Source organism: Haemaphysalis longicornis, unplaced genomic scaffold (assembly GCF_048455015.1).
Source record: "Haemaphysalis longicornis isolate Haplotype H1 unplaced genomic scaffold, Haemaphysalis longicornis Haplotype H1 scaffold_3, whole genome shotgun sequence".
NCBI classification, from domain to species: Eukaryota; Metazoa; Arthropoda; class Arachnida; order Ixodida; family Ixodidae; genus Haemaphysalis; species Haemaphysalis longicornis.
The window spans coordinates 150,318,279-150,345,735 of NW_027526335.1; the positions used below are offsets into that span (position 1 = coordinate 150,318,279).

The 27,457-nt window shown below is 48.4% G+C and overlaps 1 protein-coding gene across 1 annotated transcript in view; it reads right to left on the reverse strand.

Annotated features, from left to right (window-relative positions):
* Positions 1-1,169: 1,169 nt before the first annotated feature.
* The window catches only part of LOC144175117 (nucleolar transcription factor 1-like), a 30,142-nt gene continuing 3,854 nt past the window's right edge, over positions 1,170-27,457 (reverse strand). The window contains exons 2-14 of the mRNA XM_077704197.1: positions 20,668-21,128; positions 20,203-20,267; positions 18,516-18,660; positions 17,226-17,336; positions 16,125-16,246; positions 13,656-13,797; positions 11,677-12,054; positions 10,777-10,844; positions 10,579-10,668; positions 8,714-8,897; positions 6,874-7,020; positions 6,180-6,539; positions 1,170-4,390 (exon numbers count right to left, since the gene is read on the reverse strand). Coding sequence (XP_077560323.1) covers positions 4,253-4,390; positions 6,180-6,539; positions 6,874-7,020; positions 8,714-8,897; positions 10,579-10,668; positions 10,777-10,844; positions 11,677-12,054; positions 13,656-13,797; positions 16,125-16,246; positions 17,226-17,336; positions 18,516-18,660; positions 20,203-20,267; positions 20,668-21,128 — 2,411 coding nt within the window. The 3' untranslated portion in view covers positions 1,170-4,252. The remainder of the gene's footprint in view (positions 4,391-6,179; positions 6,540-6,873; positions 7,021-8,713; positions 8,898-10,578; positions 10,669-10,776; positions 10,845-11,676; positions 12,055-13,655; positions 13,798-16,124; positions 16,247-17,225; positions 17,337-18,515; positions 18,661-20,202; positions 20,268-20,667; positions 21,129-27,457) is intronic.

Sequence of the window (27,457 nt, forward strand, 5' to 3'; positions counted from 1 at the left end):
ACTTTGTGTGTGCTTTGAGCGACATTTTAAAGAGCGGTTCGAAGCGGTATTTTGGGCGCCCCGCACCATTTCACGACCGAAACCGTCGCCATGTTGCCGCGGCTGGCCGCGCTCCGCGCAGCGTGCGGATGGTTTCGCGGCGACGTCAGCGTGCCTGTGGAGTGTGCGGCACGTTTTCGCGAGCAGAAAACACCAGCCCGGTCATTCCTGGAGAAAGAGCGCCAAAGAGGGCAGCGAGCCCGTACATCGCCGTTATCGGCGATGTTTTATAGCACCAATAGATGTGAAGCGCACTGCACGGAATTAACAGTCTCGTGTAGGGGGGAGATTTCACAACGCCTACGAGGCACCAGCCGCAAAACGCATCATCGCCGTTATCGCAAGAGCCAGTTTGCCTTGGCTTGGCTCCGATTGTGTCCCGAAAACAGGTGCACCGCGATGTCGCTTTCAATGGAGAACCTCAAGTAGTTAATTTCGGTTCTGGAAGTCGGCGTAGAGCTTTGGGCGCAGGTTGGGCGCAGAATCGCCAAATTTACAGGAAATGTAGCAGCATGTAGCAGCCAGAGCACTTGGGCGCAGTTTGGCGCAGCGGTAGCATCACTGTGATGCTGAGCGAGTTGGTGAAAACGTGGCGTTAAACAGCCGTGATCGAAGACAAGATATGGACGGCCGCAGGTGCCCGTACCTGTCGTATGATTGACTTTTTTTTTATCAGCTGGAACTTTCACGGTGGCCTGTCACCCACTCAGTCTCAAACGTTCCTTCCGACCCTGCCATGACAAATGTTTGCTAAGATCACGCACTGCATGCTCTTTCACCGAACACGCAGTTGCCACAGCTTACAGCTACCACAGAACAGGGAGGATTTCGGCTACCTCGTAGCTTGTAGACGTGTTAATGCATAGTGAAGAAAGCAAACCCAAAGAAAGCAAGCCCAAAACCGCTTAAGAATCTAATTGTCACGCCATAACCCCCCACGACGACATAGATTGCCAGGTGCAGTTTCCTCTCCAGTATACTTACTAAGAAACTCTATGGCTGTTGTCATACATGATGGGATAGAGTGGCTGGATGGCATTCTGTCAGCAGCACAGCAGCTGCTACTTCACGGGGAGGCAGAGAAGCACGTCACAACTTCTCATTTTTATGAATAACAAAACAAACACAAATTTACAACATTTTTGTCGTCACCTTTATAGAAAGAAAAAAAAAAGAGACCCTTTAGCGTCCCAGTTAAGGCAAAAAACAGACTAGTTGGTGATGATGGAGTAATGATGGTCGTGGTGGCAGTATGCGTTACGGGTGCCTACACAACGGGCGAGTTGCACTTTGGTACAAACTCTGGGGTACAAAAAAAAAGTGCGTTAAAACATGACAGGACGCTTAAGGGTTGCGGGCTTCAGGAGCTTTGCATTAAGGGCTCGAGAAGGGGATGGGGGAGGGAGGGGTTGACATACGCGCAATTTACAGTCACATGGCACGCGACACTTCACACAAAACAACATGGCACATGGTATACAGCGTTCATCGTCTCTCTCGCATCACGCACAAGGAAAAGGCACGCGACTGTTTTCTTGTGCTGAGTGGCCTAGTAAAAGTATGTACAGCTTCGGCAAAGTTCAAGGTTCCCGGCGCTTCTTGGTGCACATTTCAGAAAAGCCTAGCCGGAAGAGAGTAAACTGATACGTGGTTCCTGATAACAAACACTGCAATCGCGCGTACGAGAATACCTTCTTTTCGGTTGGCTTTCCAGATGTATCCTTTGCTACTTCACGCAAACACTGACTGCCCACTTTGAATTGGTGTCAAGCGCCACTCCTCCAGAAAAAACCAGTCACATCATGAAAGTGACACCATTAGAAGCCAGAAGTCAATCTTAATATTTCACACTGATAAGCATCTTGCATAAGCAATCTTGCTGTATTTAAAAGATTAGAAAAAGAGCTGCCTGCTATATTTTCACTTTGAAGCAGTATAGAATTTAGAAAGGGAAAACACTTAAACGAAGTCATTTATCACGCCTCTCTGTGCGCCTAAACATAATTTGAGCAATTTAATTTTCTTGAACTATGTCTAAAATCTTCGTCCCTACTGGCCCAAAATGCCTCGCAATTAAAAGACAAACTCCCCCTTTAAATTCAAGTGTGCGCTCACAGGAACATAAGTTAGAGACTCAACAAACCAACGCGCCGTTGTGTCGTTAAGTTTACGGCATGGTAGCGTTCAGCCAGCAAACGACGAAAAATAAAAAGGTGCGACTTGCCAAAAGCGCAACTCTAAAAATAAAAATGCTCGCGCGCTCGGACCTTATAGTACTCGCCAACACAGCCAAATCACAGAACACAAAGTATTAAATAAAACATGACGCTCCGTAAGTATCGCAGCATGGGGGATTAAAAATACTATCATCAGGTGTGCTGTAGGAGCAGCTCTACAGTCGAGAGTTGCTTTAGATGCGACTGAGACATGTAGGTACAGTTGGTCAGGAACGCAGCAGCGCATCCCGCGACGCCAATGGTGTGAAATAAAGGAATATACATGACATGTCTGATGGCGACACAACAGTCCTAAAGGGTAAGGTGCAAGCAACATCCTCCTGTACCCGGGATAGAACTGTATGCATACGTAACAACCAGAAACGCAACTATACTTAAAGGAGCACTAACACCAAAATCTCATGCTTTAATCTTGGCTTTCATTGGTGGCTAATCAGCCTGGAAATGTCAGTTCTGGTTTAAATACAACAGCTCACGCCTGAATGCCAAAAACTACCGACCCATGACACTGTCGCGTTACAAAGTACGGATCCAGCTGCCAAAGCGGCACTGCACTCGCCACAGAGCTTCGCGCACGAGGCTATCAAGGCAAGCCACAATTCGCCCAGTCCTGCCATTCCCAAACCCTTTTAATAACTGCTTCTGATGCAATCCAACATCAGTGCTACTTTGTAATATCAAACTGACCTTGACGGCGTTGTGTTTGGAGCGGCTGTGTTCGCGCAACCATTAAAAATATAAATAAAATTTGAACTGCCCTGCTGTATCTCTACAGGACACAAACCACGTAAAAGCAACAGCTCCGAAATTCGGGTGTTGGTACTCCTCTGAGGCCGAAAGTTTTGCGACATACACGCGTGTTTAGCACTTAAGCGTAAGCAATTACGGTTGCCTTTTGCTTGAGCTTTGAAAAACTTTTATCACTTGGAGAAAGCAACAATTATAGTGGTATGAAGACACACCAGACTTTGGTTTCAATTCCACCCCAAATTAGAAAGAAAAAAAAAAAAAAGGCGTCTATTTGATGAAAGCAACGAAACAAGGCTTTAAAAAGTGGAACACTGTGTTTCGAAAGGACACCAAGGGCTGTTGGAGCTCTTCAATGGGTGTTAGGGGTAAAACAGGGAACGATAAATAGCACTAATGGCTTACGAAAATTCTTGGTAGCCACACAAGAAGACTTGCATACCCAGGCGCTTATGGGGCCAGGTGGTCAAGGGCCGAATCCTTCAGAGCCCAAGCGCAACTTCCCGTCGCTTTACAACAAAGGGTTTGCGGCAAGCGCGCAAGCTACACAGGCTTTTCCCTGCAGACGCCTTCGAGGTCATTTGGGGTGCAAACACAAGACACAACCTTTCTTTCCCACGCTCAACATGCTTACAGTGGCACAGCCCAGCAAAGTCCAGCAAATTTAACATCAAGGAAGAAGAAGTCGCTGCATCTACCACCTACAACCAACGAGAAGCAAAGTTCACCCACCACAGGATCCTTGAGAATCTCGAACTGAGGGTACTTCACGGTTAGCTGGGAGTCGTCTGTACAATCATGGTGCCATGTTCGGCAGAGGTGGTGGATACGGCGATTCGAAGTAGGGGGCACGAAACACAAGACTCAGCCGGGCTTGATGTCGTACTGCCTTTCGGGGGGGGGGCAGCCTGCGTGTCCGAGACCCGATGAAGCCTCCTGACGACGTCGCATGCAGTGGGCGCCGTCCCTCGCAGGCACTTGTTTGCAGCGCGGAGGAGTGCCGGAACTTTGGTGGTTTCGTCTGCTTCCGCGTGTTCGGCACGGCTCGTGCAGAAGACATCGCCTGGCAGGCGGGGAGAGGCTTTCGGCGCTTTTTCCTCTCTTTTGAGAACACGCACTGATGAGTTTGGTGTGTTGCCCCTCGGCCACCCCCCCTCCCCCCAGATGGCATGGGAGCACCACACTGGGCCGAGAGGGAGGGGAGGTCTTGTAGGGGAGAGGGAGGCAGCTCAGTCCTTGCTGTCCGAGCCCGACGAGTCGTCGTCATCGTCGTCGTCACTGCTGTCCGAACTGCTCTCACTCTCACTCTCACTGCTGTCCTCGTCGTCGTCGTCCTCCTCCCCGTGCTTCTTGTTGTTGGGCTCCACCTGGACAGGGGCAAGACGATGGTTAAAGACACAACCAATTAAGGCTTCAAACAAAGAAAGAAAAGAAAATGTGCAAGTGTCGTAAGTGTCTTCTTTCCTGCTGTCCACTACCAACAAGGCCTAACACATCTTCTGAATGGTCAAATAATGGGCTACAAGGGTTGAAGTGTGAAATGCAGCCTCGAACGTCCGTCACAGCCGACCCATCACCACAGCAGCAATTTCTGATCTCTGGTACAAACTCAGGTTTGCACCAGAGATGTGTATCAGGTTTGCATCAGGGATGTGTAGCTGCATCATCACGGCCCATAACTGAAGCACTGCGTCCTAATGGGATGTTCCAGTCTCTTTCTCTCTCTCTCCCTCTCGATTTTCTGCAATTCTTTGTGACACCAACAATAGGAGCAACAATAGATTCGACCTTGCCTTGTTCAAAAGCTTGGGCAGCTCATGCCGCCCTAAAATTTCAGACAAAAAGAAACGTTGCTGGCGTCACTAAGGAATTAATTGGTCTACACGGTTTGTTATTTTGGACTGCCCACAAACTGCCCGAGAGCAGCTCCATATTCTGTTCCTGTTTTTTTTCCCCCAATAAATTCCTCTACAAACTATCAGAGCTTTTCTGGACACTGAGTCGAAGACACACAATGTTCAGAGGGGTAGATTCCAAATTACCAGTCTCCTCCGCCTTGACATGACATACTTCCTCTGCTGTGATATGAGGTACGGAAGAGTGCTCCGTAACATACTCGGGGAAAGCGCAGCAAAACACTGGCGGTCTGTACATGACTCGACCCCAGTAGGCATGTATGAGCACATACCACAAGTTGGCAATCCCTTCAAAAACCAAGTACGACCTAGTAAGACACCTCATTGTGCAAAAAATCCGGACTATGTAACGACATTTCTATGGGTTTCGTCCTTGTTTCAGATTGCTCACTACCACACAATAGCCTTCCCCTTTGAAAATTCTGTAGCCCCCCCGCCCCCCCCCCCCCCCCCCCTCCATATATAGCCCATCTTCCTAAATTTCGTTCATAGGTTACACTGCAAGCAATTACAAAAAAAAAATAATAAAAAAGAAAAGAAAACGCATATCACACAGAGGGAAGCACACTAGTTCTGCAGACTAGCATTTTTAGACTATGTAGCCCGAGATGAAAAAGAAAGAGAAGAAAAAAAAGAACAAAACTAGCACATCAGAGGGTGTGCATGTGACTTCTGTATGGCAAACGGGGCAATGGAAATGCCCTGTCGGAGGCGATTGCTAAATAGTATAATGTAGTTACTTGCAAGCAAGCAGTAGCTTATGTTCTCTCTGTAGTGGAACCTTACACAAATGTAAGAACTCATAGGTCGCCCGCTACGTCTTGGTGACTTGGCAGGAAGACAGCACCAAAGTTCCACAGCAACAAAATACGTTGCAATGTAGTCCTTTGGCCCTGAAAGCGAGTTCAAAAAAATAAAAAAAAAAAAGGGGGAGGGGTGGGTGGGGGGGCGCACCCAGGCCTGGAAGTTGACGGAGTGGGTGATGAGTAAATATTGAATACAAGGTAGTAAAGTTAGCTTACAGTTTAGTGCCAAGCCACAAGCCAACGTTCGAGAAATCATGGCAATACAAACGCCACGAAGTTTCATTTCAACAACAAAAATGACGCGGCACTATGCCCGATCACGCAGTGCCAGTAACACGTCACTGTAGGTGCATGACAATGGGAAAAAGAACAACGCTGGCAACAGTTCGCTGCCCTAGGGAACACCACGCAGTGGTGAAAGCTTTTCCACTCACCTTGACAACAGCTGCTGGCAAGCTTGGCGCTTCTTCCTTCTTAATGACGGGCATCTGCTGCTTCTTGGGTGCCACTGCAACCGCCTGCTTGGGCGTGGGTGCCACTGGCGCGGGAATTGTGGGAGCTGCGGGGGCGTCGTCAGAATCATCACTGCTCGACGAATCTGAGGAGCCAGACTCGGACTCTTCCTCCTCTTCCTCTTCTGAGCTTGAGTCGGAGTCATCGTCGTCGTCGGACTTGGCTGCCTTCTCCTCGCCCTCTTCCTCACCGTCCTCCTCCTCCTCCTCTTCGTCATCATCATCCTCGTCTTCGTCAGAGGATTCTTCGGAGCTGCTTTCGTCTGACGAGCCATCCTCCTCCTGGGAAAACATCGAGAAAGCGAGAAAGCACAGCATGAGACACCAATCAACACAGAAGTACGTGGAACCTGTGCTCCTTTCGTCTTCTCCTTTGTTTTTACCCGCACCCTTTGCTACACGATAAGTTACCAACTTGCGCAATACATGTGTAACACTCTCTTTTTGATTTTCCAACCAGCGGTCCTGCTATTACTGCGCGCAGAACCACCGAATAAGAGAAGCATTTCTGTTTGAATTTATGACTACCCTTCTTGCTCAGCACTCTGTCTGAGGTTTCTTTTTCGTTCATGAGCTCGTTTCAACCCCTGGCTTGCGACACTCAGCCTCTCGTCACCTTTTCTTTGGCGCTGTCGGCGGCTGCAGCGGCCTTCCGCCGCTTCTCCTTGCGGGTGGCGGCAGCCTTGATGGCGCCTCCCTTCCGCTTGGCCTTCATTCGAGCGCGCCGAGCCTCGTACTCCATCCGGTCTTCAGGACTCAGCCCCTGCAGGAAGAGAGGACGGGCAGGGCTCAATACAACATACTGCACACAAAGCACGTGACTTGCATACCGTATTTTCCCAATTCTAACGCGCACCCTTTTTTGCTAAAATTAGCCTCCAAATTTGTGCGCGCGTTACAATCGGGCTCAAAGCTGAAATCGGCTTCGAAGCGGCCAGCAGCGTTGCCACAGGAGCAAACTCCTCTTAAAATCTAATTCCAAATTTGCGCGGAAGAATCAGTAATCAGATTCTTCCGTAATGCGGAAGAATCAGTAATCAGTAGTTTGGAAAAGATTACAATCAGGGGCGGGTTGGAATCCGCTCAATTATTATGGTAACTAGTGTTCCACACAATAAATGCCAGAGGAAAGCTCGCCACTTGTGCCTCACAGAATGTCCACATACCCACTTTATCCGTTCGGAGAAGGCTGGGATGTCAGCGTTTACCATCCTGACGGTTCTCGGCTCGACGAAGAATTGTAAAAACTCCACCTCCATCATTTTGCAAGGTGGGGTACTTAGCACCTGTGCTTTGAATACGTGGCAGTTCGCACCAATGACTGCCACGCCAAATTAACTAAATATTTCAGAGGCTCAACACCCGAAACTGCACATGGACTACAAAGTGCACCATAGTGGAGGGCTCTGGGTTAATTTTGACTGCATGGGAATCTTTACCAAGCACTGCAGTTTTGACACACCGAAGTTTTGAAAGCGTGTTACGTGCCAAGGTAACTCGCGTGTTCTGGCCGTTGCTTGAAATCTTGACATTTCAATTAGCAAACAAACAAACAAGCAAAAAAAATTGTAAGACTAAGACTGACAAGCATAGTTTTTAAAAAAAGTGAACCAATTCTACTGACAGCGGAAAACTTCAGCTGGAACGTATGGAAATGAAGGACGGTCGAGAGAAACATGGACACAATGCTATTTGTGTTTTTCTCGACTGTCCATTGTTTCCTTACGTTCCAGCTGAAAGTTTTCCAGTGATCAGGAACTAACTCGCCCAATCCCAAGCAATACTCTCATGACAGCCTGCTGTTACTCTCCCACAGCTTGCGAGACGGCAAAATGTTGGTGCTTTTCGGCCGTGCCAAAGTTGGATTCTGTCAATGCAATGCCATACTTTGCAAACACCACTGCGAACAATACACCCGCACAAAGACTGACAACACAAGGTAAATGAACCACACCTCCGTCCCGGCTTTGTTTTGTCCGATTCTCCTCCCCCAAGAACTGGCTGCATTTGCCTAGCCTATGAAACACTGCAATTTGTTTCTCTAAACACACAAGCCTCCACAGCGACAGCTGCACAGTGCAAACCTGCTCATCCACTTAAATGCTTCATTAATGTTTTTTTTCAGGAAAAAAGTGATGTTTATGACAAATCCTTTGCAGAAATTCTCCACACAAAAACTTCCGTTTATGGGGGAGTTCCTGCAATGCAGAGGCATTTCATAAGGGCAAACAACAAGTGGGAAGTTTGGTGCCGATTCCTTCGAGAGGACAAATTCTCTGTCAAAATTTGGCACGTAAGGATTTAATACTACGGACAATGTGGAACTGCCCGCAATGCAGACATTTGACAGGGGCAGACAACCAGTAGGAAGCTTGGTGCCAATTCCTTCAAGAGGTCTTCAATGACACTACCCATCTAATTAACAAGAGAGGAGGAGATTTAAGAGCATTAGCTACCTCGAGGAATCGCGCGAGCTCCTTGTTGTACTTCCGCTGCAGGTCCTGGACGGCGCGCTTGTAGCGCTCCTTGTCGGCATCGGGCATGGCGTTCCAGCGCTTGGCAATCTCGGCCATGCGGTTCTTGGGGTCCACATCCACCAGCTGGCTCAGCATCTCCGTCGAGAACACCCCGTAGCCGCTCCTGCAAAACGGAGCACGCCACCACTCATCCAAGGCTCTTCTCGGTGATCGTACAACAGGCAGTTGGAACTTCACCTTCGAATATTACAGCAGAAAACAGTACAACTGAGGCCAGGAAAGACAAAGACAAGCGCTTTCTCGCAACTAAATGTTTTATTCGGAAAAAACAGGAAAGTGCATGAGGATTGTATGTGCACCGTGTGTGAAACTGAACAGACCAACAGAACCCGCATTACTACACCTCAAACAATAAAATCACAGAAGTGATGGTATCAAACGCAGTAATTAGCAGGAATAAGCACACATCAACAACTCCAAAACTCCTGATTTGCACTGCACGTGCTTTCGCACCATATGGTTTTGCAGTAATGCACGTTTTTTCTTCGTTTGTTCATTGTATTTCGTACGGAGTGCACATTCAATCATCACACATATATACGGTGAACTCCCGTTAAGATGAACTCGAAGGGACCATGACAATTTGTTTGTCGTATCAGAAGCCCTGCCAAAAAAAAAAAAATCGGCAGAATGCCCAGGTGCATGCAAATATCTTGCTTTAAGGCGGTGAATGAAGTAGACTTACGAGGAAGAGGACAAAATGATCATTTATTTGAATGCGCAACTTGATAGAAGACTGCCTTCAAGTGCTCTTGCCCTGTTTTATCCAGTCCAAGTGGCAACGAGAACGTACGCCCGCTACCGCAGCCAACAACGCTTCAGAGGCAGAGAGGGAACTCGTCACTTTTTCAGCGGTGACGTGGTGGGACTTCCAACACGATCCGACGCAAACTCACATGCTCCCGCTAAGAAACAGCATTGGTCAGGAGAGCTGCCACGTTCGCGAACAGGAAGCCTCTGTTGTCGCTTTTTTTTTTAAATTTTTTTTTATCCTCCCAGTTTTGCGCCTCTCTCCTCCAGAGCAGAGCGGCCACAAAAATTGCCCTCGCTCTTTTTTTATTTGCTTTGCTGTTGGCTTTGCGGGTTGAGGGGTGGAATAAATGGTAGCTTTAACTGTGTGTCTTTTTTCTCGCCCCCTCTCTTCCTCAGTGGCGCGAATTCGCTTCGCGCTGTGGTTTTCCTTCACTTTTCTTCCCCTCTGGTAGCGTGAAAGCCCCGCCGCATCTCGCCAAGACTGCCATGTTCGCTACCCAGAATCGCCAGCAGTGATGATCACCCTGAAAGTTGTCCGTCTTTCACCGATGAGTACGTGGAAGCCTGCTCGTTTCAAGCAGACTTTTTGCACTCAGTCTATGCGAAACCACAATGTTCAACATAAGCAACAATTTGTCTGAACCGCGGTCGTCTTATCGGGAGTATTCCTGTTTTTCATGAATGAAACGCTTAGTTTTGAGAAAGCGTCCATCTTTGTTTTTCCCCCCACTCTGTCATGTTGGTTTGCACCTCGTTTGAAGATATTTAATTTAGTGTTAATTACATTTCTTTTCCTCGTGCACAACCGGACCAGCGGAACAAACCTATTGACCACAAGATTGTTTCTATACCAGCATTGTTGACAGCACAGCAGTAGGCGGCAAGCCAAGTTTGCAAAGCGTTGCTGAAGTCGTATACGATATGCCTCCTCGTACGAGCAAGCCTAGTGCCTCCCACAACGCATCACAAGGCAGACTGCTCTCAGGCACATGCAGACATGCATGCCCTTCTCACAGCAAGTGCAAACTCACTGGGGCGGTTTCTTGGGCTCCCCCTTGAAGAGGCGGTTTCTTCGGTTCAAGCTCGGCGCACTCGGGGCCTGGTACGTCTTCTCCTCTTTACTGTAAAAAACCAACAAAACAATGGCAGTTGTAGCTCACTCTTGTAACAAAGGCTTGCACAGGCAATAAGATACACGCACACGAGTGAGACGCCGATGCACCACTTACACTTTGTGGCCGTTGGTCTCCTCGATGGCCTTCTCCTTGGCTTCTGTTGCCATCTTCTTGTACTTCTCCTGCAGGTGCAAGTGGCAGAAAGGGAAAGGCAGGCCTGGTTAGCAGCCCAGACTCCACAAATGTGAAACTTGTGCCCTTGCAAATTTTGGCTCTGAATGCAACAGCACCAACGGAAAAAACACAGAACTTAGCGAACAATCAGTTCGTGCCTCCCAGCACCCAGTAGGGTGGACTTTGCTGCTGGCCGTGCGTACCACACCACACATTCTTGGTCACTTCTTTGTCTTCTGAACTTTGTGAACCAGCTGCTGCTTCAACCAAACGTTTCAAGCACCCAAGTTTAATGAGCCATAAAATTGCTTGCGAGGGATGCATAAAAGAAAGCGCTTCTGTGCTGTACATTAGAAAGTATGAAAATGTTTTCTTTTCTATTTTTTAATTAACACTTCTTTATCCTACTGTTTCGGCAGAGTGAATAAGAAATCTCTAACTATACTGAGAACTATTTGGCGACTAAACAAAGATTTGCATATCTGAAACTAGTGGAAAAAAAAGCTGCAAGACTGACAAGTTTCTTTGTATCTGCTCAACAAATACAACTAATTCTTTCAATACCCACATAGCCCCTTAAGCTTTCTCGGTTCTCTGAGCAACCATCGACTTCTTAGAAGTTCAGTCACGCTAAAGGCAACAAGAACTTCCAAATAGTAGGGACAAAGGTTAGGTAAAGGTAGAGAGAGACGGAGAGACCTCCTGTTCTCGCCTTCCTAGAAATTCAGTCAAGCTGATGGCAGGAAGGTCTTTGAAATGACAAGAACAAAGCTTAGGTGTGTGTGTATGTGAGCAAGAGAGAGAGAGAGGGAAGGGTGGGAGAGAGAGAGAGAGAGAGACCTTCTTGCGGTCGGGCAGCTCGGAGAACTCCCGGGCGAGGGCGCGCATGACCTCCTGGTGGGACATCTGCGGGCAGCGCTCCTTCATGGCCGCCAGCTTCTCCTGCTGGAAGAAGAACATGGCCGACAGGGGCTTCTTGGGCTTGGGTCGCTCCCCAGCCGGGGGCCGGTTCTCGTCCCCGGGGGCCACCCGCGAGACTCCGCCCTTGCCGCCGGCACCGGCCACCGCGTGGTTGGCCGCCTTGCCGTTGCCCTTGGCGGCCGCGCCTGCCGACGCGGACGACTTGTGCGCCGCCGCCTCTGCCTCCACCTTCTGCCGCTCTTCCTCCGGGAGGTTGCTCAGGTACGCCGCGTACTTCTCCTTGTACTTGGCGTTCGCCTGCAACCCGAGTCCAGGCCGGACATTTCGAAACTTCATTTGAAACACTGTTACATTTCCACGGCACGATCATTCTTGTAAAGTTAAGCGCATCACTTGCCATTCGTTTGCATTTGCACACTCTTCCATCCCACGCACAATAACCGAATGGAATAGCCTACCACAGCAGATTGCCACAAAAGCTGACATAGCAAAATTTCAAGACTTGTTAAGGAATGAAGCGACCTAATTCTGTTCTTGCCTGCGTATATTGACCTTCTTAGCTTTTTTATAGTTATGTGCTTGCCTTGTAGTTATGTGCTCTTTAGTTATGTGTTTTGTGCTTATGCGTTTGAAAAGATCTCATTGCTAGTATTTTTTTCTACATTTGTAATTTGTGATTTTATTCATGTTACGTTTCATGTTATTCACTTATTCATGTTACGTTTGTTGTATGCGAATGCTCCTCCCTATATAATACCCTCCTACAGAGGGCCTTTAGGGTTACCTGAAATAATAAATAAAATAAATAAATAAATAAATAAATAAATAAATAAATAAATAAATAAATAAAAGGACTCTCTGCAGACACCAATGCCACGCAAAATGGCTAATGTCGTCTTTCAGATGCGGAGATTTTGCCTTTGGCACGACCTGCCTCCAGTGCCTGAACGAGCCACTGGCACAAGCCGATTGCTTTAAGCAGAGCAACATGACTGAAGCAGACAGAACAGAGGGGACTATGGTTGAGTTCTAGATGAAGGAGCACAAGCAACGGATAGCGAGGAGTACAAAATTTTTCTTAGTTCTTCTATTCTCCCCTTCACTTGTGGCACTACTGGCAAACAACCGCATTTGCCTATGCTTGAGACAGCTGTTAGTATTAGCGACTGCAGTCATAATCAATACCAAGGGGATATATATTCTCTACCAACAACGTGCAGAATTCAGAAAACACATCTCAAAAGCAAATTTTTATGCCTTCTGCAACCAAAAACAATAAAACTTGGAGGACAAAAATAAGGACTAGCTGAGCCTTTCCTTATAGCACACTATAGTTCATATCACAAGCTAGCTGCAGCACTGTGAAGGCTACATTGTTGTACCCCTCAGGGCGCCTAACTCACCGCGAAAGAAGCGACAAAAGGCGCCGGGGCCGTGCGGTGCCACTTGCCGAGAGGGGAGAAGGGAGTGTCCTTTCAGGACCCCCTTCACGGCGGATTAGGCACCCTCAGTGGGCGCACTATTGATAACAATGTAGCCTCCACAGTGCTGCAGCTAGCTTGTGAGATGAACTATAGTAGTCTCAACAGAACAATGAAAGTCAACCTACAGCAAGGCACCTTCAGACGTATCTAAGAAAGGAAGAAGAAAAAGAAAAGATATTACAGCCAAATGCTAAGCAGCTCTTTGAGTTGACAAGGTACAGCATTCCGGCTATTACAATTTGGTACCCAAAGTGAAACTTGAAGCAACCATACGGCAGGAAGGTATCGCCTACATGGTTTGACTAACAAGCCTGTACAAGTTGCGTCACTTTTGGCCTCCCACGAGTCCTCCCTAGAAAGTTTCCCGCCAAGGAAAGCGCAAGCACAAGTAAAGCAAAGGCAGGGGAGCCCCACCTTGGTGGCCTGCTTGTTGTAGGAGTCGCGCTCCCCCTGGCTGAGGTTCTTCCAGAGCTGCGAGATCTCGGCCATCTTCTCCTTGGCCGGCACGTCCTTCAGCTGGCGCAGCATGATGCGCGAGAACAGGCTGTACCCCGAGCTGCAAGTGGAGATGGGGGGCACAGGCACACAGTCACTACCACACTGGGCCTTGAAAAAAAAACACTGGTTGATTCCTCTGTCAGAGGAATCAGTGAAACACGAAAGTGAAATGTGCAGCGAAATCTGCAGCTGAGCATGATTTGCGGGTCGGCGGCTGTCTTGTGGGTGTGCTTGGCGAGCGGTGTCCTGCTGGTGGAGTCGCTTCGCCAAAGGTGTACTGGCATCATTTCCGTGACGGATACGCCCTCAGTGTTAATTTTTGGGGTATCGCGGCATAAAACACTTTTGTATAAAAATATAAAACCCGAAAAGGAAAAACCCGAAGTATAACGTACTCTTTAGTACTAAAGGTTGCTTCCCCGCAAGAAGACCCTGTGTGCAGGGATACACCCTTTACAGGCCGCCTGCTTCGTTGTACAGGCGTCACTTCTGCGACGGATATGACGTCAGTAAAATCTTCGTGTATCCAGGAATAAAACGCTTTCGTGTTACAGTAAAATCTCGATGATACAAATCTCGTGGGGCCGCGAAAAATATTCGTATCATCCAAAGCGCTCGAGAGAGCCGGCTTAGCTCCGCTGGAGATAGTTAGGCTTAGCACCCCGGCAGACCAAAAAATGTAGCGCTGAAAAAAGTTTTCGTGTACCGTAATTACCCAATTCTAACGCGCCCCCAATTCTAACGCTTACCCGATTTTCCAGGCAAAAAACCGAAAAAACTTGCACCTCCGTTTGTAACGCGCAAGAAACTTTGTGAGCAAAAAAAACGAATGCGAGAGAAACGGGCGACTTATTCCCCGAAGTAATCTCACTCATCTCACTCCTCGTCGCTCTCCGAGAGCTCCTTGTCACCTTCCGCTGACCGCAACATCTCGTCATTGGTGCCGTCAAGCGCGTTCGCGGTGCCACACTTCTGAACGAACGTTCAACCATGGTCGATGGGATCGTGTCCCACGCCTCGCATGCCCATCCCGCGAGCTTCTCCAGAGGCATACGCTTCAGCCAACCGCTCGTTGTGAACGCGTGGGAGCCGCTCGTAAGCCGCGGAAGCGGCGCACCTTCGTTGCCGCTGCTGCCATTGCTGTTATCAAGCACACAAGTGGAATAATTTGACGTTTTATGTGAACGCCGAAAGAAAAGCCTAGGCGCCTAGATACGAAAAATTGTTGCTAAAAGCTTTGGTGCCATCTTGAGATGGCGATGGAGATGGATGGAACAAAATTTAAGCTGTTTCGGCCGTTTTGGTTTTGTATCCGATTCTAACGCGCATGCAATTTTTCGGCCTATTTTTGCGGAAAAAAGTGCGCGTTAGAATCGGGTAAGTACGGTATTTCTTTTACTTTCGCCTGAAGAAAGTCGTGATTTTCTTCTGCATTTTTTAACCCCCCTGTCGCAAAGCAGTCCTTTCTGGAGCACGTAACACTTCGCACTCGTCACCTCACTCGCGGTGCTCAAGCTCGCTACACGCCGCAAGTCAAGTGTGAACCGCATGGTGCGTTTTTGCACGCGATTTGTGCACCTCGGCTTTGCGCACACTGTATATTCACGCCTGTATCGACGATTTCGCGCCCGCGGTAGCTCCTACCTCAACCAGAAAATGACGCACGACGCGCGCGGCAGGATGGAGGAGTCTAACGACTTGCGAAGCGCTCGAGAGAGCCGGCTTAGCTCCGCTGGAGATAGTTAGGCTTAGCACCCCGGCAGATATTACATGGGCGCTTTCACTAGCGCCGCGGATGATGTTTTATAGTACCTTTTTCGCATGCATAATCAACTCCTTTAGTGCACAAGCAACTTAACGTTTGCCTTGAGCGGCATTTTAAAGATTGGTTAGGAGCGGTCGCTCGAGCGGCCACGCCACTTCGTGGCCACGCTGCAAGAAGCGTGCGGGGTTTCGCGGTGGTGTCAGCAAGCAGAAAACCACAGCCCGGCCGTTTCTAGAGAAACAGCGACAAAGAGGGGAGAGAGAGCCGTCACTTGCTCGTTCGGCAGTCGGGCCCCTCGGCGGCTCGTTCGTATCATCCGCCGGGCCGCGCAGGTCCGTTCGGAACAGCTGAAATTTTTCCCATTGCTAACAATGCAATTTCGCCGGGACTTTTCAGAAATTCGTATCATCCCGAAATTCGTATCACCCACAATCGTATCATCGAGATTCCACTGTAATAACAATCAGATGGCGATGTCGGCAAGAAAGCCTGTCTTGCGCCTCGAGGACATTGTGGAACGGAAGGCTACACTTAAGACCATTTCAGCTGCACCCACAATACAGAAACGAAAACCCCCTCCCCCCTCCACCACAAGCCAAGTGGCGGCCTCCGAGACTCACTTGGGGGGCCTCTCGGGCTTGCCGTCGCACTTGTCCTTGAACTCCTGCTCAGCCTTGCTCAGGATGGGCTTGGTGGCCGCCTTGAAATCCGGGAACGCCTGGCTGTACTCGGCAACCTCCATCTGGCCACACGAGGAACGAGAAGCAATGTTCTGCACCCATCCCTTTCTGCTGCGGGGAGCACGTCAGCGAGAAAGTAAGCGGTGAGTGCTGGTTAGCAGGTTTTGGCAGCATCATCATCATCACCACCAGTGTAACTACGCCCACTGCAGGGCAAAGGCCTCTCCCATTATTCTCCAATTATCCCGGTGGTCCTGTGCTAACTGCAACCAACTTATCCCCGCAAACTTCTTGATCTCATCTGCCCACCTAATTTTCTGCCGCCCACTGCAACGCTTGCCTTCTCCAGGGATCCACTCTGTTACCATTAATGACCAACGGTTATCTTGCCTTCGCATTACATGCCCTGCCCACGCCCATTTCTTTATAATTTCTCCTAATATGTTCTTAACCTGCGTTTGTTCTCTGACCCAGTCAGCTCTCTTCTTGTCCCTTGGTGTTACACCTATCATCTTCCGTTCCATTATTCGCTTTTGGCAGCAGTTGGGGATAAAAGAAGCCAATGGCAACCAATGAGCTCTGCAACAGCGGCAGTTGCCTGATAGCCTAATATCTCTGCCTAATAGCCCTTCATCAGGCCTTTAATTTAAGAGGTCAGAGCACGCTGAGCCTGCCACAAGCTTTTTGGCTGGCGCGTTCCCGACAACAGCTGCCACGTTGCCGCAAACACTATTGTGCTGCTTCAGGGGCATGCAATGACTAGGGCCTGTCAAGCTTACTTTCTTTCTTGATTCTAGAGTGGATGCAGTGAACAGGGGTGTAATCGTCATCCCATCTACGACTGCAGACCACAAAAAACCTTGAGACACTGTGTCGTAACTTCTACTCTGAAACGGCAAGCTCAACCCTGATTCGCTCCGGCCTCGCCCGTCTGGCTCATCCCCTGTACTCCAATACGACCAACCGAACCCCTGTATTTTTCAACCCCACCCATCAGCCTCCTCACTAGATACGTTCCGTTTGCCCAGAGCCCCCTCGCACCTCATATCGCTGCTGGTCCTGGAGTGCCCGTCGGATCCACTTGAGCCGCTTTCCGTCGGACAGCTCGGCCCACTGCTTGCGGATCTCCTCCTGGGCCTCCCGCTTGTCCAGCTGCGAGAGGTGGAGAGACGGACCACGGTGGAGTCACCAGCCGTGCACAGCCCCTTCTTCCCCAGCTACGGCTTGGACTTCGCCACAAATTCCCTGGCCGTGAAGCCAAAGGCAATCAAGAAGTGAGTCCTACTCAGAGCACGGGGAACGGTGGGAGCTGGGAATGGGCACGAGTGCTTCAAAGCAGCTGCCAATGTGCACGTGTGTCAGTAATGACCACAGGAATTAACCCCTCCTAGTTGATGAGGATGCGAAAGGCAGCCCCTTATGTATAACCTCCACGCACGCAGTGAAAGACAACAGTAAACAATGTAACAGTGCTATTAACAGAGCGTGTGTAAAGAAGTCGTTGCACTGCTGTTCCAGCAGTAGAGACAGCAACTGCCTTCACTAGCAGCGTCTGCCAGGTGCAGCAGCCCTAGCTAAGGCCTTCAGCACTTGTTACCTTTGCACTGCCTGCTGCCGCCTAAAGCAAAAACACGAGATGGTCTGCACTATGAGTAACAAACACAAGGGGCAAAATGTGCTGCGCAAAAACAGGAACAGCACTGACGCCCCAGACTACTTTCCACTCTTGAGGGCAGAAGCATTTCTGAGCCAAGACGTCGGATGTTCGGAAATCTTGTTTGCCCCACCAACTATATTCCAGCCAACAGCCCTACAGCAAAAGTGGAGAAAATGGCTGCAGCTATATGCATGGTGGCTGCGAACAGCTTCACAGACATTGGCCCCCCCACAATACTCCAGCAATTTAGAGAGGCAGCTACCAACAGCTTATATGGGGAGAGGGGCCAAAACTCTCCCATCACCGCAGGTTTATCGCCAGTATTACAACACATGCACTGCTGGAGGAAGCAGGCACTGGCCCCGGAATATCCTACTGATGCTTTCCCCCACAGTTGTAGAGGTGGCCACGCTTTCGATTATTTTTACATTTCTCCAACTGTGTGCTTAACACGTCACTTTACTCCCCCCCCCCAACAACAACTTAACAAGATGCAAAGCAACAGATCAACAAAGGAGGAACTCGCACGGCAGGTCACTACAAACAATCAGCCCAGGCGACGAAGCGCATTTCCTATGGCCAGTGCAGACAGCAACGTGATCAACCCTCAAAGCTTTGAGGAGGCCCGCTAGCATGCACGCTGTCCTTGAACACCTTCCCTTCCGTGCACTCACTTTGGCCAAGTCAGGCTTCTTGAGCCGGTCGACGGTGAACAGCTGAATGGGCGTCTGGGGCTTCTCGGGCACGCTCATGGGCGGTGGCGCCCCGGCAGGGTGCTGCTTGCTGTTGGCCTCGGGGAAGGCGTCCGGGTTCTCCTTCCTGGGAAGGGGGGAAGGGCAGGAAGGGTAGGGCAAGAGTGAGCGGCCAAATTTCCACCACCACTTGCTGTCGGACAAGACAGACGGCAGGGTGGGTTTCGTGTCAGTCATTAGGGATGACGATTCTAGTCAGTGGTGAAGTAGGCGTAAAGCAGGCAAGAACAATAGCCAGTGCAAAAAGCACTTGTCTTTGTTTTTGTCCTGTAAAACCGGATGGTCAAATAAAGTGGCAAGTCAGCGGTTATTTTTCACCACACACATTACTTGCCCTGCTCTACGTATTGAATGGTCGAGAAATTGCCTTTCCTGCTCATTGAAACCCTAGTGTGCACTACAGGCAGTTTTGGTAGGAAAGGCTCAGCGCCCACAGCAGCCTTTTGAAGAAGCAGTTCTCAGTGCGCTTGTTTCTCCCTTGAGCCCTAGCAAGGGCTGAACAAACATGCACGCTTTCCGAGGCTAATCAATGACAGAGGCACAAAAGCAAGTACAGGCATTCCACAACTACCATATTTTCCGGTGTATAGGTCGCGGTTTTTTTCTGAAATTTTCGTTGGTGCGTCTTATTCACCGGTGCGACTTGTGTATGGAATGAATCGGGTTTGCGACGGTCGCGCGTGGCTGCCGAGACACAGCTCTATGGTCTAAATGAATCCGAAGCCCACCGCTACGGCATTTCTCGTAGCCTATATGCCACTTCGAGGTTAAACCAAAGAATTTGCAGCTTTTTCTAGTCAAAAACAATGATAATGGCCAGCGACAACTGCGCGCCACTTTCTTCTATGCGCAGTAACTGCAGTTCAGAATAAATTCAAAGTACCATCAAACTGGGTTGCAAAAACAAAATGCAGCTTATAAATTATTACAGAGAGTTACTCTTAAGGAGGTAAACATGCTGCTAATTTTTAAAATGACAGCTTGTTAATAAGTTTCAATTTTCGGGCCGCTTCCGTTCGTGTCACTCCCGTCCGCCACGACACCTTTATTGCGCTGATCTACGACAGCACGCAAGAGATGCGCGATGTTTGGAGAGGTGGCCAAGTGGGTCTCCGACTCTTGGGGCTCCATTTCTACAAAATCAATTGTAGCCGGGTTGATAAAGGCCGGAGTAATCCGGTCCGCGAGTGGTGACAATGTTGGCGAAGAAGACATCAGTGAGTCGGAGTACGACAGCGATGCGCCTGCGGAACAATTGTTTATTTGTTAGCGAGTCGGAGGAAGAAGACGATGGTTTTGCCTAAACCCCGTCTGTAAGTACATGCCATCTGTGTGTATCAATAAACCATTTTTGAGAAGTTCTGTATAGACTTCAGACGGTACATGCACGTGTTCAGCCATCCTTACCGTAGAATACGTTCATAGGCGGCGGCCCCCGCAACCATGTACTTTCGCCGCACTTCTAACAATATGATTCACTACGAGTTTACCTAATTAACAAGTGCGTCTTGTATACCGGTGCGACTTATACACCGGAAAATATGGTAATGCGTCCAACCCAAAACGACGAGCCAGGGGCAGGCTCGTAAACAAATGTGGAGGCACTCACTTGAACTTCTTCAGCTCCATCTTGTAGACGTCGTTGTCCCGGTCAAAGCTCTCCTTGTACTTTTGCTGCAAGGGAGAGAAGCTTTTGAGTATTGAACCATAGATAGTGACACTTAATGGTTCGGACAGCGAGGTGCTTCCCTGCAAATGCTGAGAAGTGCATCAAACCAGATCCCCTCGCTGCACTTCTTTTTTCTTTTTTTTATGGCAAGGCCTGGCTGAGTGTGAACTTCCCTGCCACATGCAGCTACAAAATGTAGAAAAGCATGGCTGAATGCGCTGCCCGACAGTACGTTTGCAAAACTCAGGCATTGCGGCAGGCTCTCGTGTCTGCCCATGCGTACTGCAGAAAGAGAGAAAGGAACTAGTAGCTGCTGGAACTTCAACCAAGGCAGTTGAAAGAGAAAGAGTCATCTTCCCTCCCCTTTCACTGTAACTGCTCCCGACAGCAGCGCTCGCTTCGTACCTTCTTTTTGTCGGGCAGCTCCTGGAACTTGTTGGAGATGACCTTGGCCAGCTCGGTCATGGAGAGGTCGGGGTGGTCGCGAGCGTACTTCTCCCGCTTCTCCAGGAAGTAGCGGAAGTAGGGCGTCAGGGGCTTCTTGGGCAGGCCCGGGTGGCGCCCTCCGCCGGCCCCGCCCCGCTGCTGGCGGCGGGCGGTGCCGTTGCCCGGCAGCCAGGGCCGGCGCAGCCACTCGCGGGCGTCGCCCACCAGGTCGGTGAGGGTGCGGTATCGGCGCAGCTTGCCCATCAGCTGGGCCCACTTGTCCTTGCACTGGGCGGCCGAGTAGGGGCCGAAGCGCACCCGCTCCCAGTCCACCTTCTCCACCATGGTGGAGTACTTGACCAGGTCGTGCGCGGGCAGGCACGCCGCCAGGTTGCCCACCAGCTGGCCCAGCTCCTCCAGGCTCCAGCTCAGCGAGGACACTGCGTTGCGCGTCCCCCCGCCTCGTCAGCCACGCTCACTGAACCCACATCACTGCACTCATAGTACGAGGAGGAACAGTCGACAGAAAGAAACTGGGACTGACATTAAAGCTCCCAGCCCCCTTTACGATGTACCGTGGCGGCCGCTTTTCTGATGGAGGCAAAAAGCAAAAACGCCCGTGTGTACGAGATTTCGGCGCATGTTAAAGTTCCCCAGGTGGTCAAAATTAACCCAGAGCCCTCCACTACGGCACGCCTCATCGCCTGTGTAGCGTCGGCACTTTAAACCCTTTAATCAATCAATCAATCAATCAATCAACCAACCCTTTACAATGTTTGCTGATGGAAGTTGATGTCTGTTTGAAAACAAGTAAGCAGACGATGTTCCTGCATGCTCTGCCATACCAAGCCTGAAAGAGTGCAAAGACATAAGCACGCACATCACGGTTGCAGTCGGAACGCATCCTAATCAAAATTTGAATCTCAGGACTAAATCCGTGTTCTCTGCTAACTATGCTTTGTGGTGGCAAACCAAGACACTGGAGAGTAAGAAAACCATCTGTGGAGGACGCGTTCCAACAACAAGCCTAACAAAAAGGCAGAATACTCTTTGACGCATGTGCCTTTGTCAGCGACCATATCTCACAAATGCAGCACTGCCGCCACCCCCTTTATTCTGGTGCCTGGCATCAACGTGGAGATCAGGCTCCCTTGGAGGCAGGTGACGTTGTGGACAAAATATATTTCTGTACAGCACTTGTGCCTGCACAGCATGTTGATTACTGCCACATGCAATTGCATGTAAGTACTTTTTCAAGGAAAACAAAAACAGCAACAAAAAACACAAGAGGTGAAAATGCTTCCAAACAAATGCTCCAAGAACAAAAATGCAAAAAAATGCCAAATTTCTTGGGGAAAAAACGTCCAAGGATATCCTAGGCATTTCCTGCAGGTTGTGAATGTGAAAGCTAAAATTACCCATCGAACACCGCAGTGTATGTACTCCATCGAGCAAGCATGTTGACGTTGCAGACAAGAGAACTGGCGAGTTCACCGTGCACCTGTCACCGGCCGATCCCAATGAGTGGTTATGTGAGAATTCCGTTGGCTCAATTGACATCGGTTCTGTTGAGGTTCAAGCTTAACGGGAATCGGTGAATCGGCTGAAGGCTTACCAAGGCAGCTGCCATCGGCACTGGTCAACCCCACCGAGTGGTTGCGAGGCAATTTTTGTTGGTTATGTTTACGTCGCAGCCAAATGGGAATCGGTGAAACTGCCATTTGCTCCACATGGCAGCTGTCGTCATCACTGGCAACGTTATGCTAACGTGTGATTAGCATAACATTGAGACTAACAACATGCGAAGCAATGCAAGCCTCACCATACATCAGGCTTTGTGTATCAGCTGTCGGCCTTTTCCAAGTCAAAGGCCATGACGTATTAACTAGGTTAACCTTCAGCCAGTTAAAGCCGTACCACCATAGTGACATCAGGGATGCAACGCACATTCCAGAGGCCCTGGGTTCCATTGGTACTCAACTCCAAACTTTGCTAATTTTGTTTTCGACTCAATTACTTCCCTTCTATTCGCTTTGAATTGCCTGCCATTTTAGGAGCCATTTTGCTGCTACAGACGCTGGATGACGGCTTTTCTCCTCAGGGGCCATTTAACACTTTTGCAGCAATAAATGCCACACAATACAAGAAGACGTAACTGGGGCAAAGGTTAAGGAGGTGATGGCACAAAACTGCCAACTTAGCAAAAAAAAAAAAAAATTAGCACAAATACATGCCGCCTTTAGTGTGCTGGTGATTGCCTTAATGTTGATGTCAAACTAAGAATGTGTACGATATTAAACATGTACATGTACGCATACGCATGCTGAGGTCCCGAGAATTAGAATTAGAAAAGGTGAATGCTTGCCAACCAGATGGTTATTAACCACCCATGGTGGCGTACACCTGACCCCTGCTTATTCTTTCCTTGTTCTGGTACTTAGCTAACACGAATTATTCGACATTAAAAATTGGGGACGACTCCAACTTTCCGGTAAAAGTTCTCCATGGCTGGCAGGCCCAGATCATTTTGTCCGCTGGCCTTCACATCTCTCCCAAAGTAGACCGCATTAGCACCACTCGCTAGAGCCCGCGGCTTAGTCCAAAACCAACGCACGTGCTGTGAACCCGAAGAAAATGCTGTGTGCCTAGAATGCGATGATTATAGCTTAATCGGACAGACGTCAGTTTCAAAACGCGAGGGAACCAGGTTTGATTCTTACCACGGGAAGCCTTTGTTTCTCTCCGATTGGCTGCACACGTTATTGTTCCCTGCCTATGCTAACCTTGTACCCCGCAGGCCTTTGGGGTGGCGCACTGGTTAGGTTGCCAGTTTTCACGGCGTAAAGGTCCCGGGTTTGATTCCTGGGATCTCTGTAACCACATTTTTTTCTTGAGGCGTGCAACTCCCAACACCTGCTTGTGGGCTTTTTGCCTCCTCGCCACTTTTCTTCGCACTCTGACCTTTTTTTGGTGCGGCGGACGGATAATTACAGAAGCTCCCACGGGAACTCCTTCAGCAGGATGTACTTTTAAACGTAAACCAGGTAAACTGGTTGCTTTAAAGGGACAGACAACCGATTTTTGGCGAGTATACATTCTCTATCCCAAATGAAAGGGCATCACTTAAAAAGCCTTAATACAAGACAGTTTTGCCGATAGCGCCCAAGAACTTTTGAAATCGGAATTCTTAGATCTACCAGCCGTGCGTTTCTCAACAAAAGGAATGTCGGCGACCGTGACAGCTAGCCGTGGAGCAACATACTTTTAACTGAACGCGAGATCAAAAGAGGCGTTTAAAAACTTGTACCCGGCTAAAACAACGATAATATACAACCTTTCCTATTTGTTCATGCGGTTTTTGAATCATGCATTGAAATTGACGTAGTTTGTTTGGACACGTAATATAGTGCGACATTTATACACTACATGTCTACACCGCCTATCAGACTTCGGAAATTTATAACGCAAAATTAAAATTATTTCCACCTGTTTATAAACAAATGCCTCGTGCTTATCCCGGTACAAAAAACGCTAGCTTTCATAGGAGCTGGAATACGTGCACTCCACAAAAATCGGTTTCCTGTCTCTCGAAAAACAAAATTTGATACATTTCGGCCTGGCTGATGAGAATTGAACCCGGGCCTCCCAGGTGCAAGATGAACGCCCTACTCGTACGCCCCTGCTGGCTCTTTCTGTTGTTATTATTATTGGCTCATTACTACCACCAAGCCACCCCAATTGCGGACGGTATCTGGAATCTTCGAGCCAACAGGCTTGTCCAGCAGTGGCATCCACTTGGGGGGGATTGCTTTGTGCCCTGCTTAGCTCTCGTGTCTATGCCATTTGTATTTGCCAGGTACCATGCAAGCATAGACACAAGACCATACACCATACAGCACCCCGGGTCCCTTAGTTGCATCATTGCCGACAACGTTTCGGAGCACACAATGCACTGGGAGAACTTAAATTTGAGCCTAAATTGTTGATTCACTCAATTGTTGAATTTCTCGGTGAATAAAGCAGCGTTTGCTGCCAAATCTTTCAAATAAAACAAAACTTGGTATTTTGTCTTCGTGGCCTCTTTGAGACGAGCTCGCAAAAAAACAAACACTTACGCTCTTTGTGACATGCACATTGCAATAACATCTGCTTAAGATGAATTTCTGATAATATTAACAAAATTTCAGTTTTTTTTTACAAGGTCTGCACAGGCTCCAAAACAAAAATTTTAAGGGTTTTCAAGAACTATTAGGCACCAGAATAAATTAAATTTTGAAGTACTTCATGTAATATTTTTATCTGGGATTATAGCTTTTTCGACAAATGCAAAATTTGTTTATTGTGCAATACCCAGGAACATTAATTCGTGCACAACAATTAGATAGTGCTAAGTTCGTGAAAGCTTCTCCAGCTTTGTTTTTTATTGTTTGGTTGGTGTTTGAAGGTTTTTTTCTTTTCTCTTGCTGTTTTTATTGGGCTGTTTGATTTTAAAACGCGCATAATGTTGCCTGCACCTCCTGCTCTGTCAGAAAAGGGATCAGCTGACAATATCAACTGTTGCTGCAAGCCTTCCCTTTGTTTTTCTCAGTTTGTCGATCTCCTCCGCGACAATGCGTCTTTTCAGCTGCCTTGCACCTGCAAGCTATGTTTTTTTTCCCGAGAATTCAGAATTTGGAATATCAATTTCTTCGATGTAAGTAATCATTTGCAGACCCACCAAACTGGACGATGTAACAGCCGCATTTCTCTATATCACTTTGCATGGAGAAGTAAAATAGAATAGAAGAAAAAATGGCCCATGACCATGGTACGCCACATAAATGCACTGCTACTTAATCGCCACAACAGAATGTCTTTAAGGGGCCAATGCAGACAAAACACAGGTTTGGTACATTCGAAAAACTGCCTCGTTAGAATCATGCTGACACCGCTTTGAACGTAAACTTCGCTCAAATAAGCTATATATTTAGGAAAAAAGGGAATGGCCATGCGACCCACTAGCTCATTTCCCGTAACTGAACCTGTGATGTCATAAGCCCTGCTGTGCGATTGGCTGAGGCCGGCAAATGCAATCGCAAATTACACAGGGCTTATAAGTTTGCTAAATGAGCTACTTCCGCTTAAATTTAGGGCACATTCTTTTTATATCACCAAGAATGGTGGGGTGAACAATTAAAGTTATGAACGGACACGTATCGAAGCTGTTAGTACGGAAATTTGCCGGCTGACACTGCCTAACACAGCCGTCAGACGCGTTGGACTTGTCGCTCACAACACTGACCAGCTGACACAAGCAGCACGGTCACTTGCATGACCATGTTTGACGAGCCATAGCTTACATTTTAGGAAACGATTAGTATGAACCCTATTAAAAATACAGCAGGTATAGAAGTTCGGCCAGAAGCAAAGTGCAAACACTGCCACTTCAGGGTATTGCAGTGCCATCTATAAAAGTGGGCGATAAGCAAGATAACCAAATGGACGTCAGTGAGATGGTAGCAGCCCTAGTCAGCAGGCTATCTGTAGTTTTAAGGCCCTGCTCTGGATACGTCACTGTCGGCGTCTCGAAAACACACAATTTAGCGGGAGAATTGAAATTTTGGCTTAAAATGTTTCATTTCTCAGTGAATACAGCCTCATTTGCTGCCGAACAAGCGCTGAGGGCACTATAAAACACTTAATCTTTCGAATAAAACAAACTTGTGTTTTGACTGCACGGGCCCTTTCATCACTTTGCTACGAAGCAATATTCTATCGAAGAAGTCATTCGCGCAAAATACCGAACTTAAGTAAGGGCGATATGTTACCACGTTTAACACCCACAAAATCTCCGAATCTGTCACCACTTCATGCACGTCGCACACAAAGACTGTGCTAAGACCGCATGGGCCAATCGAGCACTCATGCACAGCACTGGGTACTTTTTAAGGAGCTCCTGTCTTCATGTTGGCATGGCAATTAGCACTGACTCTCAAATTTACGAAATGTCAAACATACTCCTGCACAGTTTGCATTTCACACGATTATCTGTCATTGGGTCTGGCGAAACCCTGTTTTTGTATGGCCACGACTGCCGAGAGATGCACTTTCCAGAACCGACGAACTTCAAACAAGTCCCCATCCACCATTTGACGCGTAAACGCAAACACGAAACATGCATATGAGGCTCAGCCAGCATACGAGTGAGCGTCCGCAGGCTACGACAGAAGATGCAAAAAGGAGAACAGACGGCGGATTTTATTGGACTGTATCACGACGTAGATTGGATTAAAATGTTCCTGCTCCCAATACTGCCCCGCATTAAAGAAAATCCGCTAAATACGTTGTAACTTTATGCAATACACTGAAACTTGACTGTCAGAATGCTTTTACACTGATTAACAATTAAAATCCACGACAAACCCTTCAAATTCTTGTGAAAAGACGTAGCCACTGATTACCATTGTGAAAATCAAGGGTTTTCAAGGACTGCTAAAAAATTCGAGGACTTCCAAGGTTTTGTTCGAAAATGATGCTACTGAATTCAAGGGTGTTCAAAAACCTGTGCGAAACCTCCTTCCGGTTTGCCTTAACCAGAGTTTACTGTATTTACTGAAGAAAGACGCCTTGACACCGGCAGCATACACCAAAGAACTGTTAACTGTGCATAGCCGAGGTTGTTGAACTCTGTGATATTCAAAGCTTCATCACTCTTGTAATCAAGTGCAGGGTGTCACGACGATAACTGGAACACTTAAAATTTTTTTTCCTGAGCGAATCGCTGCTCGGT